This window comes from Struthio camelus, chromosome 7, assembly GCF_040807025.1.
Source record: "Struthio camelus isolate bStrCam1 chromosome 7, bStrCam1.hap1, whole genome shotgun sequence".
NCBI classification, from domain to species: Eukaryota; Metazoa; Chordata; class Aves; order Struthioniformes; family Struthionidae; genus Struthio; species Struthio camelus.
The window spans coordinates 26010271-26037335 of NC_090948.1; the positions used below are offsets into that span (position 1 = coordinate 26010271).

General features: G+C 38.8%; 1 protein-coding gene across 3 annotated transcripts; it reads left to right on the top strand.

The window, feature by feature from the left end:
* Positions 1 to 1556: 1556 nt before the first annotated feature.
* Positions 1557 to 21078, top strand: SAMD8 (sterile alpha motif domain containing 8). Of its 3 annotated transcripts, XM_068950486.1 has the most exons (8): positions 2341 to 2444; positions 3878 to 4031; positions 9225 to 9311; positions 9969 to 10576; positions 13041 to 13136; positions 13899 to 14016; positions 14807 to 14957; positions 15858 to 21078. In XM_068950486.1, exons 4-8 carry the CDS (start codon positions 9996 to 9998, stop codon positions 16160 to 16162), a joined length of 1251 nt encoding a protein of 416 aa, XP_068806587.1. In that variant the 5' UTR covers positions 2341 to 2444; positions 3878 to 4031; positions 9225 to 9311; positions 9969 to 9995; the 3' UTR covers positions 16163 to 21078. The 3 variants fall into 3 exon arrangements, with proteins under 3 accessions (XP_068806586.1, XP_068806587.1, XP_068806584.1); XM_068950485.1 differs by lacking the exons at positions 2341 to 2444; positions 9225 to 9311 and adding an exon at positions 1557 to 2004; XM_068950483.1 differs by lacking the exon at positions 9225 to 9311.
* Positions 21079 to 27065: the final 5987 nt, after the last annotated feature.

Consider the following 27065-nt stretch of genomic DNA (forward strand, 5'->3'; position numbering starts at 1 on the left):
AGCCATGCAAGTAAATGAGAGAACGAGAAGCAAGACAATTGGTGAGCTGTGCAGTGAGAAAGTAAAGATAGTCTGGATATGGCCTTGCAGGAAAATATATCACTTCACCTTTGCGAACACAGAGGCAATGGCAAATCATTTATGAGACTGGTCAAACTGCTCTGGGAGAAGGAGCCAACATGTGAAAATGCACTTTTACTAATACAAAACAATTATTCACTGGGGTGAGAAAAAGCAAGGGACATAGCTTCTACAGGGAAACTTCTTTTTCAAGTTACAGAAGATGCAGCCAAATTCCGACTTCTCACAGACGTGGGAGCAGGGCACCCTCTGGATCCCTGAGGTGAGACGGCTGCTAATGCAGACACTGATTCACGTGGTCCCTTTTCTATTGATCCGGTAATCGCTAGACCTAGCATTGTGAGGTCGTGTGGCGCAGCTACATTACAGAGATGGCACCCATACAAATATAAATAAAAGCGGCAGTGTACTGTAAATTGTACCAACTTGGCATCTGAAAGTGGGCAAAAAGTTATAATTTACTGGCAGGTGGTGAGGAAAAAAGATCCATGACAGAAAAAGCAGTGAATGCACATAGTAAAGAAGCATTAAAGTTCTATTTTAGCTTGCCCTCCTTTCTCTCCTGTAATTTTTTTTTTCTTGTCGGATGAATACTAGTTAATTTGAATACACACTGAATGTGGACCTGGAGTAAGCTGAATTACTTCAACGTTTCAACCTGCTTTATTACCAGCTTCTCCTGAGGTCTGTTTGATTTTTGTTTGTTTATTTTTTAAATAAGACTTTTGAAATGCAAAATTTCATTTTCTTTCACTGTACTTGCACATGTACAAGGATTGTAAAAGACTGGGTTTTTTTTCTTTGTGAAGAAAGAATTCAAAGCCAAATTCTCTCACATGGCAAGTTTCATTAACTTAATGGAGCGACATTGGCACGTACGCTTTTTACTTCAACTGAAGCTACAATTGAGGAGACTTATATTGGACCTCACTGTAATTGCGTCATCAGTCAAGAAAGTTCTGTATATTCTTCAGACGGCATTACGCTGCGGCAAAGGGCTGGCTGCTAACACAGCTGATATACAGAATAAATTTATTTCTGGAGTCATTTGTTTATAATTTATCTGTCCCCTTCTGTCCCCTCCATTTGTATTATTTATAGGTTATGGGGCACCTAAAGTTACAGTGCCTTGTTAAAGCTTTCATAAGTCATAAGCTTTCATTCGTGCTGTCCACATCTGCGCTTTGGATCACCTTGGATAAATGCTTGACAAAGTGCTGTCCGCCACCTGCCAGTTTTCGGATTTATTTTTTTCTACAGACACCAGAAAAGAATAACGGTGCAAAAAATGATGGATCTAAAAGAAAAATGTTTCGCGACAGTTTCTGTGATACGAAAATTGACACCAACTTTTAAGAGGGTTTGGCAAGTTTTCTCTGCTATGTTTTTCAGAGGCGGGCCTTTCATGAAGGACAGGGATATTTTCCTGACTACACTAGTGATTTTTTTTTAAATGATGGAAGGATCATTCTAAATGTTTATTCATCAGCTTAATAAAATTCTGCTTAATGTGGTAGGAAACTTCCACCCCTTTCATCCTGCCCAGGCTGTACTAAGGTACTGCCCCGAAGACGGACAGAGAGATCGTCCTGGAGGACACGCTATACTGCAGCGTCTTCCAGTAGAGTACAATTTTATTATCTTTACTCTGGTTTAATTATGTTCTGCTGTTCTTCAGTCAGAAAAGCGAAAGATTCCCTTCCTTCTCTCCTGCTGAACTCGGCTGGGACTACGGAAAACTTCATCTTTTCTTGTTGCATGACCGCTGCGCGCTGTGCTGCCAACCATCTCCCGATTAGGAATTTATTGCACGGCTCAAAGTTGTGACCCTGCTCAGCTTTGTCCAAGCCCGTCACTCCTGCTGCTCGCGGGCAGAACAGATCCCGTGACCCCTCCGTGGCCTGGGGCAGCCTGCACTCGGAGGTGAGCGTAACCAGCACAGCCGCGGGCGAGGCCTCAACGGACGGGCAGCCGGGGCGCGGCGGCGCTGGCCCGCCCAGGGCTGCACAGGCGGCGGCGGCGGACCGCACCGCACCGCACCACACCGCACCCCGCGGTGCGCCGCCGCCAGCGAGCACGGCCTGACGCGCCGGGCCGCGCACAGCCGCCCCCGAGGGCGGGAAGCCCCGCCCGCGCGCCGGCCCCGCCCCCTCGGCCCCGCCCCTTCCGCCGCCTCCTCGGGGCCCGGCGCGGGTGGCCGCCACTTCCGGCCGGGCATGGGGTGGTCGCGGTGGCCGCCGCCGCCGCCGCCGTCGCCGCCGCCGCCGCCCGAGGGAGCGAGGACGCGCCGGAGCCGCCTCCCCCGCCCCCCCCCCCCACCCCGGAGCAGGGCGCTGCGGCACCGCCACGTAGCGCCGCGGCAGGTGAGGGCGGCGGGCGCTGAACGCCGCGGCGCCGGCGGGGGTCGTGCGGCAGGCAGCGGTGTGGGCGCCGCCGCGGGGGTCGGGGGGGCCCGAGCCCGGCCTGGCGGGGCCGGGGCCGCCCCTCTGCCGGGGGCCCTGCGCCGGGCACCGGCTCCCGGCGCTGCCCTGTAGCGGTGCCCGGTAGCGGGAGCGGCCGTGCTGGGGGGCGCCAGCTCAGGCTGAGCTGCCTGAGAGAGGAGGGGCTCAGCCGCGGCGGTGTTTTCTCTTGGCGCTGAAAGCCCCGCTCTGCGTGGGGAGGGGGCCTGCCTGTCACGGGCGCAGCGCTTCCACCCGCTCCTCCTCCTCCTCCTCCCGCGTGGGTGCTGCCGCCGAGGCTTCGGGCCAGCGCTTAAGGAACCCGCAGTCCACGGAGAAACCAGAAACCGCGTGCGTTTCCAGCCTTGCCTGTTTGGTGGCGAAGGTTGGGGTCTCACCCCCTTCTAGGCGTCTGTGCCTTGTTATTTTTCTGTGAGCTGCGTACACTTTCCGTTTTGCTAACGGTCAACAGTAAAAGACCTCTCGAGATGACGCAGTGCGAGCTTTTATCAGATGAGTGGCAAAATCTGTAGTCTGCTGAGCAAGAGTATGGCAAATGTTGGGCAGCTTAGCTGTGCGCTGTTGCTGTGCTCTTCTAGCGTAGCAGGTCTGTCAAGAGAGACAGGTTGTTTGGTTTTAATACCTATGTTAGCCTTGACAGAAAAGTACTGCTTCTGGAAATAATGTCAAGAACTTACACTGTGCCTCAGTCTTACAGTTAGATACAAAAAGAGTTGTACCAGGTCAAAGCTGATATTCAGATAACTTTTTTCCCTCGGTCGGAGATGTAAAATTGGTGATTTTTTTTTTTGGAGGACACGATATTCAATTTTTCTGTAAAAAGCGGTTGAGTAAGCAGGATTTGATAAATAATCAGCAAGGCAGTGTGGAAAGGTGCCATTGCTGTTTTACATGCATGCTCTTCAGGTTTCATGATTAAATGGAGCAGTCTGCCTTTATAGCATACTTTTTTTTTTTTGATAGCCGTTTTAAGTCATAACTATGCTTAGAAAGTTAACTTTGCAGGAACTGTTATCCAGTCTGCCAATTTTACATGGCTAATGCATTAGTTGGCTTCTCAAACTATTCAGGTAATTATTGCTGGTGTTACGCTTTTCTAATTTTTGTTGTAATTATATCTCAAAAGGATATTTTTTTCAAGATCCATAAGTTAATGGAAGAAGAGGCAAATGGGTGTTCTAATGTTTGCCTTTTTATTGGTTTGTAACTGATATTGAAGTGGCCTCATGGTTTGTATTTGATGACTCTGTTTGCAAAATTCAGGAAAAAAGCACATGCAGTGTTATATGCTGATGGAAGAATCAATTTGTGCTAAAAAGTATGCTCCCTCTCCGCAGAGCTGCTTCATGCAACCGGACGCAGTGTATGTGCCATCTCTACAGAGCAACTGATCATGCTGTGCTCTGGGGCGGCAAAAGCTCAGCCAGACCTTTCCCAGCACTTACATGCCTTTCATGTTTGGTAGGGGGTGCCTTTTGCAGGATACCAGAGGTAAGCAAATCCCTGTGGTCTTGTTCTTTATCTTGCTTCATGTGATATGGAAAAAGGCAAAATCAACCTTCAGGATTGGGGTGAAGTGATTTTATACCCAGTAGAAATAAATTCATTGGGAAATTAGATCAGATCAGTTTAAGCTGTGAAGATGCTACTTACATAGAGGAAATATTTGGAAGACCTGTTAAAGAGGAAGAAGTCTACATTGTCTTCTGTTTGCTATTTTACATGATCTTTTTGACAGCTTTTTTTCAGTGGTATACGATTAAAAACACTCATTGGCCTCAAAGTTGCAATCTTTCAGGTTCTATACAGTCACTTTTCTTTGAACGGAGCTCAATATTGCAGTCCACTAAGCTGCTTGAGATACATAAGCTGTATTACATTACAAATGTTTAATGATAATCATTGTTTTTAAAAGTGATATCCCTTTCTTATTTAATTTAATGCCTCTAAAATGAGGAAGGCTCCTAGATTTTTCACTAGACTAGGAAGCAGGCTGTGACTGTAGAGAGTAAGAACAGATAGTTTCTCTTCCGATATTGTTCTAGTATTAATTTGGATGGGTAGATCTTTCTTATCTCTCCTGTATTTTCATCTTAAGGTGGGAGGGTGGGAAGAGAAGGAGGAGGTGAAAGGAGAGAGCAGCAAACCCAAATTTCTTTTCTGGTAGGCTGGATAAACAACAGCAAACGTTCTGTTACCAGATGGATATAGTATTTCTTGAGGCTGGAGGAGGGGGAAAAAGGGGAAGAAAAAAAAAAAAACAACAAACTTGACATTTGACTTTTAGCATGTGAAGTGTTCAAGGTCTTGTACAAATATTAATGAAATACTCTGAGTTATGTTCTAAGATAACTTGAGTGGGGGAGTAGTTGTTCAGTTGTTTAAAAATCACTTGTGCGCCTTGAATTACAGTGGCAGGATGAAAAGTGTTTTGTTGGCTAGTTATTAGAATAGAGGTGAGCTGTTAAGAGCATTCACTTGAGTACAGTACAACCCATTTGGTTTAATGACGTGTAAAAGTCAAGGAGCAGTATGTATACTATTCAGCTTGCTGCAATACGTAATAGCACTTTAGTGGTTCTTAAGGCAAATATGTTTAACTTTCAGGATATTCTGTAATACCTGCTGTCAGTTTTACTTCCCAACAGAAAGACTCTCCTAAGCATATGGAGCAAATCTTTGAATTTATAAGTATAAACTTTATATTCATTTTCCACAGTGCAGCACTTGAATGAGTAATGCTAGAGAAACACACATTCCTTTATGGTTTAAAAATTTAAGACATAGAATAAACTAAACATGACAATTTCAGAACTTTCTTATCTTGCCTTCAGAAAAAGCACTAAGATCTTTGAGTACAGCTAAAATACTGCTGATATCACTTAGTAAAAATGTTTATGAAACAACTATCATTGCAAAGTCCCTAAGAAAAAGAGAATGCAAATTTTATGGGAATATTTCTGCATTTGAAGTTTTTGTGAGTTTACTTCTGGAAAATATTTCTGTAATTTTTCAGTCTCAGTGGCTTTTGTTCTGTGCTTGATCAGCCTTATATATACAGGGGTAGCTATTGTATTTAAAAATTTTAATCGCATTTTATTTATGCAAGTTTTCTTCTTCTATTTACAAGATATCTTACTACATATAGGGGTGTTTAGGTAAGGATCAAATCACTGCATTAATGTATGTTATATTGCAATGAAACCTTTGATGTTGTTTGCTTAAATAAGCACTGAAGAACTCATGGGTTTTCAGGAAGAGTAAGTGGCAAACTTCTAATGCCAGTCAACAGAGAATCTGAGACTTTCTATGCATAACAAGGCAGTGCTGTATGTTCTTTTTCCAGCACAGCATTTCTAAATTGGTATGTGACAGTAGCATTACTATTGCAAGTTGGCTCAGCATACGTCTTTGTTTATGGCTTTCTTGTGCAGGGGAGCCAAGTACTCAAACCTGGGTCGTGTCTGCACTGCAAACAGCAGACTTTGTATAGAAAAACTTTTCACCTGAGGTGTGAGATGTTTTACTCTTGGGCCAGCTGATGCAGTAAAGGAAGGGGTTAGTTGGACTTGTCTATACTTCAGCTTGAAACCTTCTACCCAGAAATGTAGGTTAAATCACTTGAGATCTGATAGTTCTTCATTGTCCTTCCTAAAATCTATCTCAAGGATGGCAAGATTTGAACCTATGTGGAAAAGAAATCAGTAAGTGTGTCAGCAGAGAGCTACAGGCTTTGCCTCCCAGGCGCACATGGGCAGATTGTGGAACAGTAATGATGCTGGTAGTTTACTCCAGATATGCATGCAAAATCCTAATTCGGTTAGTGTTGTGTGCTGTGCTGCAGACATAGCTAGAATCTCATCTAACCCTTCAGCTGTGATTTTGGTGTAATCAAGTTCTGTTTCTGTAACAGGATCCCAGCCTAAATGTTAGTATGTTAATGCCACTTTCCCCTGGCTGTAGTAGTGATAATCATATTCAGCTTTCCACGTTTTTAGCTCAAAATACTGAACCAAAGTCTGTATGTTTGGGAACTTTATAAGCACAGAGCTACTTAATGGTTGACTGGCAGTAATTCCGTAGTGGAAAACATGATACAAATTGTGGATAATCATTTTGAGAGAGATTAATTTTTCATTTTTAAATATGCATTTAAGAAACATACTATGCTAACAGCTGGAGTATACTCTGCCTCTCAGAGGCACCTTATCTTTTAAAATGCCCTGTCCAAATTCTAGAAATATACATGGCTCATAATATAACTCTTTCTAAAAAAGATATCCTTATACATGTGTATGTGCATGCACACACACAAGTTCTTGTTCAGTTGTGTTCATGCTGTTTATTGAAAGGCTGAGGAAGGAAAAAGGGAAATGGAACACATGATATGCCCTACTGATGAACTGACTAAATGTAAGACTACAGTAACAGGAAAGCAAATAATTGACTGGCTGCAGACATTGCTGATGTTAGGTGAAAAGTATCTTCTGTCCTCTGGCACTTAAGTTCCTGCTTGCTCTGCGTTACTCATGAATGTTCCATTATTTAGTTTCAGAGATAAAACCAGGGATGTAGGAGGCAAAAAAGTAGTTTTCAGTGCTGTTTTGTGTTAAAAGACAGGTACCGTTATCTAGGCAACTTGGTCTCTTCCATTTCATTGGTCAGTCTGGCATTGCAGATTGGTAATATTACAACATAAATCCATTTTGGAGTCCAAGTTAAAATACTGGGGTAAAGAAATTTCCAAAAGATGTGTAAAGAAATTAAGGTTGATTATCATGGATGTAGAATATTTCTGTTTCTGGCCTGTAAGCTGGCAATTTTCTTAAGCTTCACAAATGAGCATTTGCTAGTTGGGCATAAAGATCTGTGTTGTATTTCCAGTGCTAGGATTATTAGGAAAAGTGCTTTTCACTGTGTAGACTACAAAAGTGGCTCTAAATGAGTAGTCTGGAGAATGCAGCTTCCAAGTTAAAGAAATTAACATTGTCGTAAAAACTGAACTGTTGCTGTAAAGATGAAGTTCAGTATGAGCTGTGTGGAACGGCTTACGTGTGCGTATTGTGTAAGAGCTTGTTCCTTTTGTTGGCTACTTTGTCTTTTAATTGCTCAACTGTCTTGTCTTTGACGCATTTAAAAATAGAAACAGATCTGATTGGGTGCATCATAAGTTGATGCAGGCTTTCTCCCAGATCCAGCCCTTTCAGCAATGACCTTTGACATTTAGGAGGGGTATGCTTACTTGGTGTTAAAAGGTCACTTTTATTGCATGTGATATGGGATTGTATTTTATTCTTGCAACGCTAGATGAATAAATGCTAGGTTGGTGTTAGGATTCTTGACTTGTAACACATAAACAGAATTCTTGTAGATTAAGGAGAATTTCCTGCCTTTACCCTCAGAAGTGGCTTTGGTTAGAAGACAAATCAGTAAGTTGAGTGAATTTTTGGCAGGTCTTTAAATTCACTGCTTCTAGAAAATTTGCAGTGATTATAGTGTTACACTGTATGTAATGTTAGGTTTAACAAATTTTGCCCTTATTGCGTTTCATCTATCTTTCTGAGTAAGAAAAGCCAGAGGTCTAGATAGGTGACTCAGGTGGGTGTGTGGTGGGTGTTTTGTTTTGTTTTGTTTTTGACTTTCAGTAAAACTTTCTACTTTACTTAAGATGAAATAAGATATAGTACAAAACAGATCAGTCAACTGATCATTAATTGCAAATTAAATATTATAATTCTTTTGCTAATAACTGTATGATCAAAGTAGAGAAAGAGCTGTTGCACGAGATTTTCAAAAGTAGTAAAGCACAGAAATGGACAGATACTGGTAACCAGAATTAGCTGTCTTTGTGATAACCTTAATAAATAAGTCTGCGTTTGAAGAGAAGACCATGCCTTTTCCAGCTCATAGCATTAGAAGTGCTACTTCTAAAAATAGCAAACGTGAATTTTCAGAAAGCAGTACTATAGGCACAGTACCTTTTTTAAAAGGGAAGTGAGAAAGAAAGAGCTTTTGGTGGGATCAGGAGCGCAGGCTACCTTTTCAGCCCTTTTTCACAGGCTGCATCCCTGAAAACTATGTAAAACTTGAATATTTGTACTGGTTTTGAGTGCGTGTTTACTACATGCAGAAGCTAAACAATAGATAAAATAGAATGTTTTCTGATTTTTCACTCTGAAAACTTTAAATATGTTTGTGGCAGCTAGTGTGTTGTATTATCTTTGTGCTATGATTTGGTTGGCATCATGATTGAAAGAATCTAGTATATTAGTTTTTTTCCTGTAAATTAGATGTTTTTCCTAGGACAGAAAATTGTAAAACTGTAGCTGTTTCTTGGAGGGTAGCTGTACATAAGCCACCACATACAAATTATGCACAAATTCATTCTGTATTGCTGTTCATGCGTTTTTAAATACTGAATAAGCTTTTTATTAGTTTTACATCACTTGCCTTTTTTTTCCTTGTATTTAGTGGATCGTGTTCTGTTTTTTTTTTTTTTTTTTTTTATTCTAAAGATATTAAATTACTTACGGTGGTATGGACTAGAACTACAGTCTACAATTGTCAATTCCATGCGAGTAAAGTGTTGCTGGGATGTGTTTCCTTCCTTCAAACAATATTTTAGAGTCAAGAAAACAGTTACTGAGAAATCTGTATGAAGCGAATATATTTTTTCATTTTTAGTGTGCAGTTATGGTATCTATTATCACATCACTGTTAAAGATGTTTTGGAATAAAACTAATGCTCAATCTCCAATGTGATTTTAAAAGGTGAGTATCTTAAATGATTTACAGTATGACAAACTTCTATCTTAATTACTTCAAAGGAAACATATATTGAAATACGATGACTACACCATTAACGTACACCTACTTATTGTAGATACCTTGGCTTAGAGTTTACCAGGAGATTCAAGTCACCAAAGCGTCAGTATATATTTTTGAAGCAGTGGAAAGTTTTTGACCTGTTGTGTACTATTTTAGTCCTAATTTGGTTTTATATGGTTTCAGGCTGTCCTTTCTTGCTTAGTTTAGGAATTTCAAATAGTAGAAGAGAGTAATGCTTAAGCTGATATTTAAACAGAAAAGTATTTGATTTTTCATTGCCTTGTATAATTGACAAACTTTTTTTTTTTAAACAAAAGACTAAAACTAGACTGGGTGCACCTAGGAAATATTCTTTTTCTGAATGACTTTAAATTTCCTTTTCTGTTTAGGAATTAGATAACCTTAATTTAGTTTTGCTTTAAAAGAATGTCTAAATAGTTTTTAAACTGCTTACATAATGAATTACATGGGCTTTTTAAGCTAGCTCTTGTGTAAAAATATTTTGGCTAATTAAGCATCTGGAAGTGTGCAAGATACACTGACATTTCAGTAATCTTTAGTAAACATTTAGGTCTTGTCTCTTTCTCCAATATATAACAGGTCTATTTTGTTGGCGAATAGAGAAGGATGATGGCAGGCAATAACCAGCTTTGCATTCGACGTTGGACTACCAAGAATGTGGCCAGGTGGCTGAAAGAAGAAGGCTTCTGTGAATATGTGGATATTTTGTGCAATAGACATAGGCTAGATGGAATTACGTTACTGACACTTACTGAATATGACTTACGATCCCCTCCTTTAGAAATCAAAGTCCTAGGAGATATCAAAAGGCTAATGTTGTCCATTCGCAAACTACAAAAACAACATATTGATGTCCTAGAAGAGCTGGGTTACAGCAGTGATAGTCATCTTAGCACAGTGTGCCCTAATGTTGGTGCACTTCAAGGTACAGATTGGTTTTGTAACGGTGAAGTACCTCGAGACTATGATGGACCAGTTACTGACTTGAATGGTGATCAGTATCAATACTCAAATGGAAAAAACAAACACTCTATGCGAAGGTTGGACCCAGAGTACTGGAAGACGGTTTTAAGTTGTGTGTACGTCTTCATAGTGTTTGGCTTTACATCATTTGTTATGGTTATAGTACATGAGCGAGTACCTGACATGCAGACATATCCACCTCTGCCAGACATATTTCTAGACAGGTAAGAAATTTTCTTTTAAAATAAACCAATAAATTGATTGTTAAAGCATAGGTTATCTGTTCTTTGTTGTCAAAAAGCTTCATATGCTCTTGAAGATGCTCCTGCAAAGTAATAGTTTGAGTATATTAGACCCTTCTGTTAAGATTGAAATGTGCCTCAGTTAGAAGTAGAAATTTAGTCTGAGCAGGGGAAAAGAAATTGAGCTGTTCTACCCAGTTTATATTTATTTCTGCTATTTATTTCTGCTATTTATTTCAACTTTAGCTAACTACTAATAGTAATACTACAATACAGGGATTAAATTCTTCCATCCTCTCATTCCAGTATATGTGGTTTTATGAGGAACCTGCTTAAGAGATTGAACTTGCGATGTCGATAGCAAGGGGTGGTTGCTTTGCCGATAAGTCCATCTTTCAGAGAGTTAAAGAGCCTTTACTTTCTGTGAGGGGTTTGCGTAATGCTTGAGCCTCTCTCCAAAGATAAACTTTTTTAAAAATCTCAATCTCGTATGTATCTTGTCGTCTTTAATCACTGCAGAACTAGGAGTGAAGAGTTTGTGGAGTATTAAAGCAAACACCATTTTGTTCTTTTGAACCAAGTTAGGTACTTTGGTGTGAGAGAAAAGGTTAAAATAAAGGAAGAAAGCAGGACCTGTGCCTTTGAATAGTCCTCCTGATAAAAGCTGCAAAGGAACCTTGTGGGTTAGAACCTAGCTTCATTTGTAGATGGGTTTTCTAGTTTGGCCTATCCATAGTAGTTTGTTTACATTGGAAATTAGATAGGAAGAAGAATATTTTCTGCAGAAATTGCTGTCTGAGTTCCTGGAGGATGTTGAAAGTGTTTTGATTCTCTCCACCATGCCTGAGATGTGACCTTAAAATAGACCTGGATGTATTTGTATCTTGATTGCTGTACATTTTAAAAAAAAAAAAAAAAAAAAAAAAAAGTCAGCTGACATAGATAAGCAGCCATGTGCTTTTGCTAAATCCAGATGTTGCCATGAAATTTTTACGTATCTTTATCGAAAAATTCTTTGATGAAAGAATATCCTTGTCTTAGTTCTGAGCTGTCTGTGTGTCCCAGCAGCCCACTGATGGTTGGCTTTGTGGAGAAGGTACGCTCTCTTCTGCTTTGAGGTAGATGGTAAGCTAAGTGCCAGTGAGCAAGAAAGTTGAAGGGTGATAGCGTTAATACTGTTTTTGTGCTCTCTCTCCAGTGTACGCTTGTTGATGATGATTTAGAGACACTCTGCAGTAGGCTTAACAGACAACACTTTTTTAACCACAGAGTATCTATTAAAACATAGTCGTGATTTATGCAGTACCTGCTCATTTTTTTTAGTGTTGAAGAAAATATTCCACTCCAGTCTGAAATGGTATACAGTCGCAGAGGTGAAATTCTAGTCATTGACTAGAAATTTGATAGGGGATAAATGGTCTATGTGCAATTACGCCATAGAGAGCTTAATGCCTAGAGAGTTTAAGGAGACAAGATAAACTGTCTAGAAGTTCAGTCTTATGTCCTTATTCCTGCCAGTAATCTCTATTTGCATTAATTGTCTTAGTGAAGTCAGTAAGGCTAATCTTTTGAGTAAGTGTGCAAAATCCACTGCAAATGTAGATATTACTTGGCAAGGATTGACTGCGCTCAGCAGAGTAGAATGGAGGAGGGAGACTGGGAGTTACAGCATTGCTGGACTCTCTTTCCAGGCACTAACATGGCATTCAGTGGGCAGGAGGCCGGAAAGCAGCAGCCCACAAAACAATGCCAGAGGATTACTGCAGAGCTAGCATTTGGGCAGTGCTTTGCTACCTCTTTGTATCAAAGGGAACGCAGAACTTTGAGGAACAAACTCTGCTGAAATGTGTCAGTCTGTATTTTGGTGAAGTTGCAGAGTGGAAATTGTTACTCGTGCCATATGTGTGCAAGAAGCTATTAAATATTTTGACAGACGAGGCTAAAAGGTTTGCATATACTGATTATCACTGAAATTTAACTTTATTTTTTTTCCTGATGCTTTTCTGTCCTACTTCATATATTTATGATTTTAAACTTTGCAGCATTCCGTTAATTGTGTTGACGTGGCGATCTCACATAAGCAGAATAATAGACATGATGTAAGTTAATGTGTCAGGATGGAAAAGATCATTGGGCAACTGGATGGTAAAAGAACATATCTTGGTAGGGAATCATACATGTAAATTACTAGAAAGTATCCTAGAGATTTTCTTTGACTTAGGGAATTCCATGTATATGTCTGCCAAAAATACATTATTAGAAAAAGATAAGGTAATTAAAAATAAATATAAATCATGTTTAATCCAGTCTAGTTTTTATCAGCGTAATGCAAGTTCTGTAGTTAGAGCTTACAAATTTAAATGCCTGTTTTCTAAATACTGAGACTAGAAAGAACATTGAGGCTTTTATACTGTAAGTTAACTTTCTTGATTTGTCATTGTTTTAGTGTCCCTAGGATACCATGGGCTTTTGCTATGACCGAAGTGTGTGGTGTAATTCTTTGCTATATTTGGCTGTTGGTTCTTCTCCTTCACAAACACAGGTATGAGATTTTATATATATATATATATATATATGTATATATATATATATATGAAAATTTGAATTAACTGGTACCTTGATTCAGAGGAAGGATCGTTACTAGAATTTATGACTCTAATAGAGTCATATTAGAAGTTTATCAGCTTTTATTATTAAAAGGAAAATCTTAAAATGAGTTAGGGAGGATTTAGTTAAGAATGTTGACTTGCGAACCTTATGAAGGAGTGATCTGAATGTACTTTTCCACTAATTCTATGTGCAATTTCCTTCAGAACCCAAGTATTTCAAGGAGTTGTATATATTCTCATACTGTAACAATTTTGTGTATAAGAAAATTCCACAAAAATGAAATACTACGAGACAGCTGAGCCAACCTGGCAGCTTGCTGCTACTGAAGGGAGAAAGTCTATTTGTGTGTGCGTATTTTAAGTTACATTTTTACCAATTTATTGAGGGTTATCAGTTCACTAACAGAACATGTGAGTGACAAAGCTAGTACAAATGTGGTTGTAGAGGAATGGGGCTATCCCTTTTGATGGCAGTGAGCTTCTTATGTTGCCTCATCCTTTCGTACGGAACCATACCTTTACAGTGTCAATTTAAAAAAAAAAAAAAAACCCTGCAAACTTGCAACAAAGCTTGGGGAACAATAGTGAAATGATTTCATGGGATTAAGTCGGGGAGAGCTGCTTTTATCATTTTCTTAATCTAATAATACAATATATTAGGATTCTTACTATCGGTTCCTGTGTGCTCTTCCCAGATCTATACTTCTGCGAAGGCTCTGCAGCCTCATGGGGACAGTATTCTTGTTACGTTGCATTACAATGTTCGTTACCTCACTCTCTGTGCCAGGCCAGCATCTACAGTGTACTGGAAAGGTAAAAAAACAACAATACTTTAAAATTTTGTTTCCTTCCCCCTCCCCCCTTTTTTCAAATTTAATCTATGATTAAAGTTGTTGTGACCATCATGTTAGCTGTGTGTTTGTAAGAACAGTCAACCTCACCCCTCCAAAATTCCCATTATGCATGTATCCGTTCTTAGGGATTTTAGAGGCATTTTTCACTTTGGAGAGGATATAGTTATTTGGGAAAGGTAGAAGGGGGTGTTTAGGATATTTCGCAATATAAACTGGAAAGAATACGTTAGAGAAATGTGAACCGAAGGCACTGACTTAATGAGGAAGGGCTGAATATGGAGTAGTTGTGTCTTTGTCTTGTTAGATGCATGGCTTTCAAAAAAAAAAAAACTATTAATATTTCACCCCTTTTAAGAAGAGGTATACAACATGGGGTTTCATATTTTTATTCTAACTTTTAATTGCAATATGTTTGAGCTTAATATTGGAAGCTTGACAATGACACATTAGGAGGTAGAATACATTCCAATATACTGGTGGCAGTCTCGGTATGTAAATCACTTACCAGAAAATACTTGCTTTATATTTCAGGATTCATCAGGGGTATAATTATAGTTACTAATATGACTCGCTATGCCTCAATAAAATTCAAACATATGGTAACCTGTATTTTAATAAAAGCCCAAAATGATGAATGATATTAAGTATACTGCTAGACAGCTGTTGTTCAGTTATCAATGGCATAACTCTAAGGAGATGATGTGTTTAAAAAAAAAAAATTACTAAAGGTTCATGACACTGTCTTTTAGTTGTATGGCAATGTTTGGGCAAAACTCCAGCGGGCGTTTGCAATATGGAGTGGCTTTGGAATGACTCTGACTGGAGTACATACGTGTGGAGATTATATGTTCAGTGGCCATACTGTTGTCCTGACCATGCTCAACTTCTTTGTCACAGAATGTAAGTACAAAGTGTCAATACTTAAATGTCCTTAAGTGTTGAGAGTGTGTACTGCTTGCCATCAACCAAAGGCACGGACGGGGTGCAGCATTAGAGCTGAGAGAAATTCAGATTGCTGCACTCTTTCTCAGGTTCGTGACTATTCTCTTCCAGATGGGAAAGGAACTGCACCACGTGGGTTAGTGGAAGGATAAATAGGGCACATCAGAAAAAACATGTGAGCCAAGAAATTTGGAAAGGCTTTCTAGTTCGCTACTGGGAGAATACTGAGGAGGATATCGCTCATGCTTGTCTGTTCCTTATACACTTCATTACAGATCTGCCAGTGACCCCTGTCAGACACAGTCCCAGGCTAAGTGTTTCTCCAGTATAATCTGTACGGCCAACGTATCAAATCTCCAAATGAATGGGAACATATCACACAGTAGTGCTCTTCTGTAATTATGAAGTGCAATTTGATGCATTATATAGCAAGCTAAAATAGTTAGTTTGAGTTCAACTGTGATGGTATGATTGTGATGTCATAAAGCATTTATAAATCTGCTATTTTTCCCCCTTAATACTAGATAAGGCATGATTTTCATTAACAGAAGCTTGTTGGACAAGGAATTCAGGTTTGCATGTTCCTAAATAGTTTTAGGATGTTCTGTTGATCCAGAAATGAACAGCAGCAGCTGTATTTGTAAATTAAGTGATGAAGTAATTGATCTTTACAACTTGTGCTTGTTGTCATTGAATTTATTGGACTGGTAGATATAAACAGACCTTCCAGAAGAAGGCAGTAACTTGATCACGTTTGTGGATGAAAAACTTGTCTGTAAACTTCTGTTGTCTAGGAATGGTTTAATAATAGCTCAGGTTTTTGGGATGGTCCAATTAATCACTTCTTTTTTCTCTTAGATACGCCAAGGAGCTGGAACTTCTTGCATACCTTGTCCTGGGTCCTGAATCTCTTTGGAATCTTCTTCATTTTGGCCGCGCATGAACATTATTCTATAGATGTCTTCATTGCCTTCTACATCACTACAAGACTCTTCTTGTATTATCATACGTTGGCGAATACTAGAGCATATCAACAGAGTAGGAGAGCAAGGATCTGGTTTCCTATGTTTTCATTTTTTGAATGCAATGTTAATGGTACTGTTCCCAATGAGTATTGCTGGCCCTTCTCAAAGCCCACAATAATGAAGAGATTGATTGGCTGAAGAGCGTAAGGGTTAATTCGGATTTTTATGAAGCATTATGACTCACACCCTACAAGGCTAGCTGGGGGGATGGAAAATAACATTTTTCACTCCGTGATCTCCTCCTGCTTGTCTCATTTCTTAGATTATTAGCCATATAACGGGATACCAATACTTCACAGGGATGTGTTTTGTTTTTGCTTAAGTAGAAAGGAAGACAGGAATGGGTAAAGGCAATCACTGAATCATGAATATGAACCAGAAGACTTACCCTTAGTAAGGTTCTATGTGAATGTTTAAGTAACTTTAACCTCAAATACGTGCTTGTACTGAATATAACCTATCCTTTATAGGTCCAAATATTCTCCGTTATTTGACACGTCAGCCTTTATGCATACTGACTTAAAAAATTACTCTGACTTTCTTTTAAAACAGTCGTAAGTTTATCTTTTAAAACAAACTCTGTGTACACTTAGATTGAGGAGTATTGTGTTATAATGAGAAATGCAGATGTTCCTTACTGAAAGGGGGTCTCAACTGTTGAGTAACAAGTCTTAAAGAATAATTGCGTATGTAAACGGTCTGCCTACAGGATGCCAAAAAAGGAAAGTCTGCCTTGTGGGTACGTAGTGATGATGTGTTGTTGTTTGTTTTAATGAGAGCTTATTTAGTCAAGTCTATCAATTGTCTATGCGGTTGTTCTAGCACTTGAAGGTTTTCCCTTTGTTGTTTCAATAAATGAGTTAAAAATAAATGCTACATCCACTGAAAGTAAAGTTAGCTTTAGTGCTTTTAAAGCCACAAGATAACTTTTCTGTGTGGTTTTAATTGGTTTATATCCAAACCTATGCATGCTTTTTATGAGCAGCTCTTTAACATTGGAAGAAATATAAGTTATCTTCACATATCTTACTGTCCCGTAAATCAGTGGGGAAAATGCATGTTGGTAACTCTTCAGGAAAAGTGTAGTAGTGAGTTTTGGAGATAGTGCTCATATTGATCTTTGTATTTTAAAGGTAAGTTTCATCGCTCTGGTGTCAATGATATGGTGAATATCTCTGGATATATATACACAGTATATTTGGATATATATACACAGTATGTGTTCTTCTAGCAAGTATGAAAAAAGACTAGTTCTTGAGTTGTTCATTTACTACGCTGAAAGATAAAAGTAGCATAAGCAGTTCTGGCTGTAAAAATCACTCTGAGCCCGTAATGTATAAACAAGAATCACACAGTTGGTATCTGCTCATGCAATGATTTGTAAAAAGACATTACTACCACTGGCTGAAGAGAGCTGAAATTAGGTTTATGCTGATTAGGTTAAGCCTGTTAGGTAAAAGTTGTAATTCACATGAAGTGTGTAGCCCTTTTCATTAATTACTGCAATTTCAGAATAGGTGGTATATGTGAAAGGTAGTGTAAGTCAGCCTTGGGAAGTTGCACAAAACTTTTCCAGCTTGGTACAGGCTGACTTATGACCATAATGTATGTATATTTGCATGGAAAAGAATCCCTTTGGTTGACTCTTGCAAGACAGTTTTGTATTTGGAGGTTGGTAACCTACTGTGGTGGTCTTCTCTTTGTGTTCCTTTTATAAACCTGGTTTGTACTAGAAACAATTACTAACTTGACAGCCTTCCTCTTTTCATAATATATTACTTTTGTAATTTAATTTAGCTCCTGTTTCACAGAGGAATTGTGCATCTTAGTCTCTGTACTAAGTGCATTGAGCACACACGTGTTGTACTATTCTGCAGACTTTTATATTTGTCACATTCCAATTTTTAGCAAAATTGCAAGTATAATAATGCATTGTTCAATCTGCCATAGCCTGATGGTTCCGGCCATCCAGATTGGGGGAGTATGCTTCTACTTAACAAAAAAGGAGAATATGTTGTGAAAGACTTATTCATTTGTTGTCCTTACCTTTCTGATTTAGGAAAGGCAATTATGAACATTCCTCTTGAGACTTGATATAAGAGAGTTTTATTTACTAATTTATATTTGCCTTTGCAATGCATACACGGTTGTTATGAATGCTGTTTTAAACTCTTACACCATCTGTCCTCAGATGTGCAGGATTGTATTCTGAGTTATAATGTGGGGAAAGGTGTGCAATTAAACTTGTGAAGCTGTTGATTCTGAAAAGAACTATGTCAGTGCTAACTGGCATACCAACATCTGCGTTGAAAAATTATTTTGGAACTTATTCACATAGTACAATTCTGAAGTATAGCCCAGTGTAATGGTGTTTACATAACAGTAAAGGTATCATTTCAGTGCTAGTTTTTTATTAAGTTGAAATACTTTGAAGCATAAGGCTTCTCTTTGAATATGTTTTCTCAAATTCTGTTAAGTAAATCTGTGTGTTAAGTCAGCATTGCTTATCAGTGTTTTTAAAAAGAAATTTGTTCTTTTGTGCTGATTCCCTTGATGCTAAATATCTGTGTCTGAGATGCACAGTATATAAAGGTTGGTTTTTGTGAGAACTGGAGTGGGTTAAAATATTGTCAAGATAATTGTCCCCTTCTGTTTTGGAAGTTAATTTTGTCTGTCTGTAAACACACAAGTGGAAGGCTTGAAATTGTTAGAAAATCTGATCTCACTTGCAGAATAGCACCGGTCAATCCTTAAAGTTGGTAGAATAAGCTTTATTGTTAATTAGATGGAAACAAGCTGCAAGTGACTGACAGCCTGAAAATTCTGTGCCTGCTTTTTAAAGAGTCGGTGCTTTAAAAGGGTTTTAGTGCTTCTCTGCTGCTGACGAGCCTTTATAAATGAAGGCAGCAGAGCGTTGGCGGGCCTTGGAGACAATGCTAAGTATATTCAGGCTTGATCCTTCGCCCTGATGTTCATGTATCAGTCCCTTTGCCCTCCTTTAACTTGCTGCATCTGTTTCTTACACATGTCATCTAGTATGGTGTAGGGGAGTGCACGCCTCTGAATTCAGAGCAGTGAATGAATCGGGTCGGTTCTTTACCTAGGGAGTGCAAGTGACTAACAAGAACATGAATCAAGTCATATCAAGTGCACAAATCAATCAAGTAGAAAAGTCAGTCTGACTTTGAATGATTCTGGATATACAAAAGAGGCGGAAGGTCATGTTTTATATACTTTTACTTGGTAACTTGGCAAATCCAGGAATATTTGAGACTTTGCAGTAGTCCTAAGCTGTTCCTTAGTGCTATCAGTTTGGGTTATACATGGAGTGGATGTGTGGACATGCATATATGTATGCACACGCTTAGGTGATAGAGAGGTGATAGACTTGGAGATGCTGTAAGTATACTGCTTATGATGAAGCAAACTATATGCTTAACTCTAAGCAAATCACTAATCACTAACTTCAGTGAGGGTTACCTTTTGACTTTAAGCCTTTTTTTGGATTAGGGCAAGTGCATACTCTGCATGGTATACTGATACTGTAATGGGAATGGATAATGTCATTTTCTTTTCAGTTTACCCTGATTTTTCATCTGCAATAGAAGAAAACATGTGCCAGTAGAATTTCTAATATTACTACATAAATGTGTTCTAAGCAAAAAGAACCCCCCCCCCCAAAAAAAAAAAAAACTTTGTAAAACACGCATCAGAACAGAACCTTGATAATTGTTTTAAGAAGCAGAAATCAGTGAAATTGAGGGGGGAAAAACCCTCTTTCAGATGCAAATGTTAAAGTTAAATAAAATGTTATTTAGAAGTATTAAAGTCCTTCAGCAAGGATAAAAGTATAGATTCCTATGTTGTTTTTAGCAATGTTTGCACAGTTCTGAGCTACACTTGTTCATTTCTGTTTAGCTCCTTTATGTACTTTTTAATGTCTACTGAGGTTTGCAAGCACCAAAACCATTGTGGAGCTGAATCTTAATCATGAAATTTCTCTTTGAAGAAACACCAAATGTCTTGAATAAATAAACGTGGATTATGTGGACTTGGAGTGTAATATCAGAAAAGTAATCAATAGGGACTATGACAAGTAGTATTTCATTCTGTCCATATAACCTTTACTGAAGAGCGGGGGAGAGTTTGCCAGGATCTGTGAAGGATGTTGACTGCTTTGGTTTTGTTTCAAATAATCTAGCATTATTCATTAGAAAGTTGACCTGTAGCTACAAAACTATCATAGTCTTGTGAAGGGAGCTTATTTTACAGAAGTCCTAATAGTGAGCCAGCCCACACTATGAATTATTTGGTGCATATAGACTTTTAGAATCGGGTGTTAATTGGTAGACCACTGGTGATCCATATAGATTACTACTTCTGATGTATCTTTGACATTGTCTCTATTCTAATTGAAACAGTATTTCTGGAAAAAATGTCTGTAGGTTTACTCCAAAGGATACCTTGCTCATTCCTCAATTCCTTACAACCTTTCAAACACTATAGTATTATGAACACTGAACTTCTCATATAGCAGTTTCCTGCAGTGCTTACCATTTGTATCTTAAAGTTGCAGTGAATATAATGTATATAAGTTAGAGATATGCACATTTTCAAAGCCAGTTTGTAATAGGTGTGTAAGAACTTAAGATGTTAAATGTGGAGCACAGTAACCTGACCTGCTAGCCAACTGACTATGTGGTTAAAAGACTTACTGTAACTTAGTTCTGGTGTCTCTCTGAATTCATTTTTCTCAAATAAGAAATATGTCAAATGTGAGAAATCACAGACTGCACTGTGCACAATTCGTAACATAATACGGATGTAGAAACATGACTTCTCACACTGAACAGTTGCTTCAATTTTGTTCCCACAGAGAAAATAGTATTACGTAATGGCTAGAAGGTATGCCAGTGAAGTTTAAAGCAAGTACTGTACATAAGTAAATATTGTTTTGATTCTAAACTCAGATTGAATTAATATATTGTTTTATATCTTTGTTGTATTAAAACGTATTTAAAAGTACTAAAATAAAATATTTGAAAGATGGCAAATGTTTGATTTATTTTACATATGAAAATATGGCTTGTTATCTTTACTTTTATGGTCACAATACCAACATATACTTGAGTCATCTAGGTTTGAGTTGCTTTTTCCCAAAGCTCTGTTTTACCGCTGTGAAAATCCATACTGTCTAGTGCATGTAGCAGTGTTCCTGACTCTTTTGCCAGCTGTACATTGCTTTGGCAAATCACTTAACCATTTTTGTTATTAAAAGGTTAGAAAATGTATTCCATCTTGTAAGATCTCAGTCAAGTATGGCAAGATGGCTTTCGAATGCTGTCTTCAGCTGAAGTAACTTTCCTGTCTCTAGGTACAGTGATGAATAGTGTTAAAATAAACCAGAAGTCAATACAAAAACTGATTTAAAAAAGAAGTGAAAGAACAAAGTTAATTTCAGATACTTTTGCGCTTCTACCGACTAATGGGTTTGTATGCTATTCTTGTTGCTACTTTCACAGTTACTGATTTTAGTTATCTAATATGTGAAAGGTCATACAGGAAACTCATTCCTACTGAGAAGTTCAAATAATACTTCCAGGTGCGCTGTCTATCCTGCAGTTGTACAATTATACTTGTAAATGAAAAATCTAAAATATATTTTAGACCTTAATTCAGCTGAAACATTTTCTGGTTAGCATGAGCCAGGTAAACTTCTAACTTATTGAACTGTTAGAAAGTTTTCATGTACTTCTCTTAGAATCATAAATTCTTGAGCAACCTGATAATTTAGAAAAAGAATCCTGAATGTAAAGCCTTTCCTCTGAGCGTGCTTTTTGGATCAGTTGTTAAAGACTAGTTGTTAAAGGAAAATGGGTGCAGCAATTCTCTCTCTCTCTCGCTCTTTCTCTTCCTCCCCCTTCTTTTTAAAAAAAAAAAAAAAAAAAAAAAAGGAAACAAAAGCAATAATGTTCAGTGAACCAGTTGCCAAGTACTTATCCATGGCATTTGGTCTAATATTTTTGGGAACCAGGAGGTTGAGTGCTAGGCAACTTGAAACAATTGTGTGCTTTGTGTGTTGTAAATGCAGGGTGGGAAAACTTCCAGAGAAAATAATCGCCTGTTGCCCAGAATATGTTACAATATTAAGACTTGAACTTTGAATAAGACTTTCCCCTTCCAAAATAGATTGCACTTTCCCTGTTACTAGTATGACAGACAGAAGATATGTAATTGCTGTTATCTGTAAAAGGAAGAAAGAAAACACAATCTATGCGAGTATTGGGCTTAAGTTTGGGGTTAAAATGCAGATGAAGCACTTCTCTCATTAGCCTATGCTTTTATTAGATTGTATTTGGGGATAATCAACTTTGGGTTGCTTTTCTCAAATCATTCCTTTCAGATTTATTTTTGAAATTCTTACAGGGGAAGCTGATACAGAACAGCATTTCCTGATTAATTAAATGAATGTAAACATTAGAAATGTTTTAATATCGAACTGTTTAGTTACATCATTGCATCCTACCACTTTCTCCAGCAAACTTGTTGATTCTAAAGAAGCCATTGATCCTTATCTGTTATGTGTGCAGCTAATAGACTTATTTACTGTTCATCATCCAAACTATATGTTGGATAATTGATCTTGGACTTCCATAGCACTGCCAAAGACTTATTTCACAAAGACTGGGCATATTTTCGCAACCAGCTTTTTCCTAAAATTAATTTCTTAGAGAGTAAGTAGGTGTGAGAATAAGATTGGTGTGATGAGCTTTTCCTCCAGTATGGAAAGAACTAATGCTGACAAAAGCTAGTTGGTACACACTACATGAATTCATTATAACGGTGTGCATACACTTCAGTTTTTTTCTGGAGAGCTAACTGTTTGGGGGGGGGGGGGGGGGTGCAGTAATTAAATGTTCACAGCTATGGTCTCAAGTCTTCAGCTACCCGTGACTGGTCTGTTTTGTCTTTTGGCATTGATCTGCTACAAGTAGTGGTGAAATTACTGGGTCTTTCTAGATTACTAAACAGCTACAAAATGATAAAATAATTCCTGTCACTGTCAGGACTATATTGGAGTTTGATGCTAGGATATTCACTGAACTGTTAGTCATTTGACTTGTGTAAAGTATTAGCTAGGTAATCGTTTCTGTAATAGTGTTATTAGTTTTGCAGATGGACTGTTCAGAATCTATGGGGAATTTTTTTTCAAGCTCTAATCTCTAGTATATCACAGCAAACAAGCTCCTCCTGTCCCTTTGGACAAGCAATGTTTCTTTTCAAAGAAACGTTATTTAATTTCAATAGAAAAAGTAATTAACTTTTTTCTTACTCTACTATATTAACTCCTCAAAACTGAATCAATAACTTTCCGAAACACCATAATCAAAGGCAATAGTCCTAGAAAGGAAAAAAGGGGTAGAGGGAAAGGAGAAAGAGCAGCAAGCAGCAAGTTTGGTATTCTTATTATAGTACTGAGAAGGGTCTTCAGAAAATGCAAGAAAAAAAATTTAGTTCACATGTACTATGAAGGTATTTATATATAGGAGGGTGGAGAAAGAAGCTCAGGGAGACTACTAAAACATGTTCTAGAGGTGACTGTCAGCTAAGATCTCTCTGCTGTACGCATGGAAGCACTAAACGCAGCTGGTAAAACTTGTAAACTGCAGTGTTGCTGACCTCTGTAACTTCATCCCAAGTCCCATGAAAAAGCTCTCTTCCCTTCAGCACTTAAGTTTCTAGATTCAAATTATTTCATAATGTCAGCTAGCTCTTTTTTGAGGGAGAAGTTAAAACACTGACTCCTGTATCCTAAAGGCACTTTTAAAGTGCCCTGATTTGGAGGGGGCGAGAGCTGTAATACTGAACATGCACAGAACAGAGACCTCATAGCTACTGTTTACACATGGAGAAAAAGTTGTTACATGTCTCAAAAACTTGTGCCTACTAATTAAGGCCTGTCTTAATGTGGAAAAGAGAATGTTTTCAAGCATGTTTCCATTAGGAGGAAATACCAGTATATCTTGAATTAAAAAAAAAAAAAGAAAAAAAGAAAAAAAGCTGTTCTCCTGGGCCTTATACTGGTTTCTGAAATAAGTGGTACTAAGAAAATCATTCTCTTAACATCACTGCCTCTACACTTCTGAAAAAATGAATGATGTTCTCCCCCATCCTCCTGTGGTCCAAACTAAGTACAAGCTGTCCTTTACTTCAGGATGGAAAGCAAAGATCCAGCCTGTGGAGTGGGGTTATGCTGGTATTGTATTCTGAGAGGCCGTCAGAGGCATGTTTGAGTTGTTTACAAGAAGTGGGAGTTTGACCTAGAACCAAGAGCCAAAGTTAAGAAGAGAGAAGACAGATATAAGCCACTATCACTAGCTTCTGTGAACGAGCAAATGTTATTCTGCTCCAGATCATGCTCAGGCCAAACTAAATTGTACTTGATGTTCAAATTAGACCTAAATTACTCTATCTGTTCTCTTCTGAGAACAGATCTGACACAGATTCTGTGTCAGTAATTTTCAGTGCAACTTAGCAAGCTCTATTTTTCTTTTGCAGGATGCTAACTTAACTGCCACATCAGTTAATAGTGCATTGCACTGCTTTTATGGATGACTTTGCAAGGGGAGCTCTATTGTTTCCCCACTCCAGGGTAAAACAGTACCTCAGTGTATTCCAAGTGGAATTACTTGTTGATACAGGTTTTTCTGAAGAGGAAAGCAAACAGCATGTGTTAACCAAATGGTTTTAATGAAAGTCCCAAAAAGTGCTTCCATCTATGAATAACAGAAGGTTGTAATGCACTCAGCTGAAATCTCTACCTCCCTGCTGCTTTCTTGCCTACTAAAAATAGTCATTCTGTCTAATGCAGAGAGACATACTACTCATATGACAATCACAAGCAGTCAATCATGAGACTAGAAACACCTAGAAAAGCTTTTGCTCTAAGGCAGGCCATATTCAATGAGAAGAGACAGCAGAGGGAGTGGGTTGCGATGGACCTGGCAAAAGGCAGGGCTTACTGGAGCCTCCTGCCTGCTCCTGAGGCTGCTCCTTCACTACTGCTCTAACAGAAGGCTAATGACTGCTTCGAGCTAGCTGGCAACGTGAAAAGTCACTTGGGTGTCGTCTCCATCCCAGTGCTGCAGAAGCGCAGCATCTCTACTTCAAACTCGGACTGGCAGAGCAGGGAAGCAGCCTGGTGTAACAGCACTGCTGAGTTACTGCAACTGCACTGCCACTGATGCGTGCATACTGACTGAGAATGGATTGAAGTTTACATGCCAGAATGAAGTTATTTTATTCTAGAAATAATTACCTATGAGACAGAGTTACACTAGTAGCTAAATCTGTAGACAGGCTCCTCCCTGGGCATTGTCACTTCCATGTCCACCTGCAGCGAAGTTTGATTCAAATATCTGCTAGCTGGCACGGCTGACAGGTGGTTTACAACTCTTGTCATTTTTCACTTCGGCTTTTCAGTGAGGATGTAGACTATATCATCTGATCACTACTCATATAAATATGAACAAATCCCTCCTCCACTTTTCCCATGGCATGAGGGAACTAGCATCAAATCCAAGAAGAGTCTGGTTTACTGCAGTACAACGAAAGTCGCCCCATCTTCCTTTCAAGTCCTACCAGCACACGCTCTGGTGAGTACGTTACCCATGAGAAGCGATAACTCAGGCTTACCTTTTGCTACTTAGTGTAGTTTTTCACATCTAGTGTGGGTGTTCAAAGTCCAGTGCCAATCAATCCAATACCAATAAACGCTACCACATCAGATGTGAGAAAGTATACCTAGAGCTGCACGAAGACTAATGAACTCTAAAAAAAATTGCTCGGCTCTTTTCCTGGATCTTAAAAACCCCCCCACGTACCACTAAATACTAATATATATATATATTTAATATTATGCTCTGCTCCAGCTCTTAAGAGGGATTGCTAGTCCCCAGTTTCCATATGTGTAAAATGTGGGAGCTTAACCCTAGCTTGATCCCTGGGGCAGCAGGCAGTTGGGATGCAGATCCATGCTATCCCAAACTCCAGTCTAACAGCAGAAGAACTGGGAGAGTTTATCCAGAGAGAGGTAAGAAATACGTTGGCTTAGAAAGGAGGCTTTCTTATCTTCCTTGGAAAGAAAGGGAGGGAGCTTAATGATAGTGCTGAGAAAGTGCACTGATAGGTAAACAAACTCATCAATGTTTCTGAGGGTATTTATCAAAATAGAATAAAGGCAGTCTGAATTCCTTAATTGAGTGCATTTAGTGTCTTAAACATTTAATCTGAATTTTGAATGAAATGTAGTATTCTTGAAAGTTTTTCTCCTTTTTAGGTCACTAAGAAGAACTTAGTTTTGTTTAGGGATTTCTATATATTAATATTCCCATATACAGGCGAGAAAAAGCTGGGAGGAAGGGCTGAAGTTGATTTCAATTCACATCCTTATTCTCTTGATTCCTTGTCCTCCTTTTTTCCCCCTTAACCACAGAAGTCCTCAAAAGCTTGTATGCATTATTCCTCTTTTAATCACCACCCCTGCGACATTGTCTTGCTAGACTTCTGCTAGGCAGGAACAGACTTGTCAACTTGCTACAAAGCCAGGTAGGATAATTAGGGACTAACACTCTATTTAGATGTAGAAGCCTAAGACATGCTGTGGCTGCCAGAACTGCTAGGTTTTCCAGGAGGGGCCTGTGGGCAATCTCAGGGGGAGCAACATGGTCTCTGCTAGGCTGAAGCTCTCTTCTGGCACCAACCTCATATGCTGCAGCATCCTTTTGGCTGCTTGCGTAAAGGCCAAAGGTAAAAGATCTTTAGGAGGCTGGGTTTTTTCTGCCGGAAGCTGATTAATGGGCAACAGCCGGACAGCAGCCTAAAATAACAGCTGGAGTTCCAGGATCCTGCAAAAGAAGTATGCTTGTGCATTAAGATTACTGAGCTCTGGCTTTTGTCACTTGAACATCTGTATTCTGCCCTGAAGATATGAAAGCACATTTGAAATTTTTCCTCCTGCAAAATGAAAGCACAGAAGTAG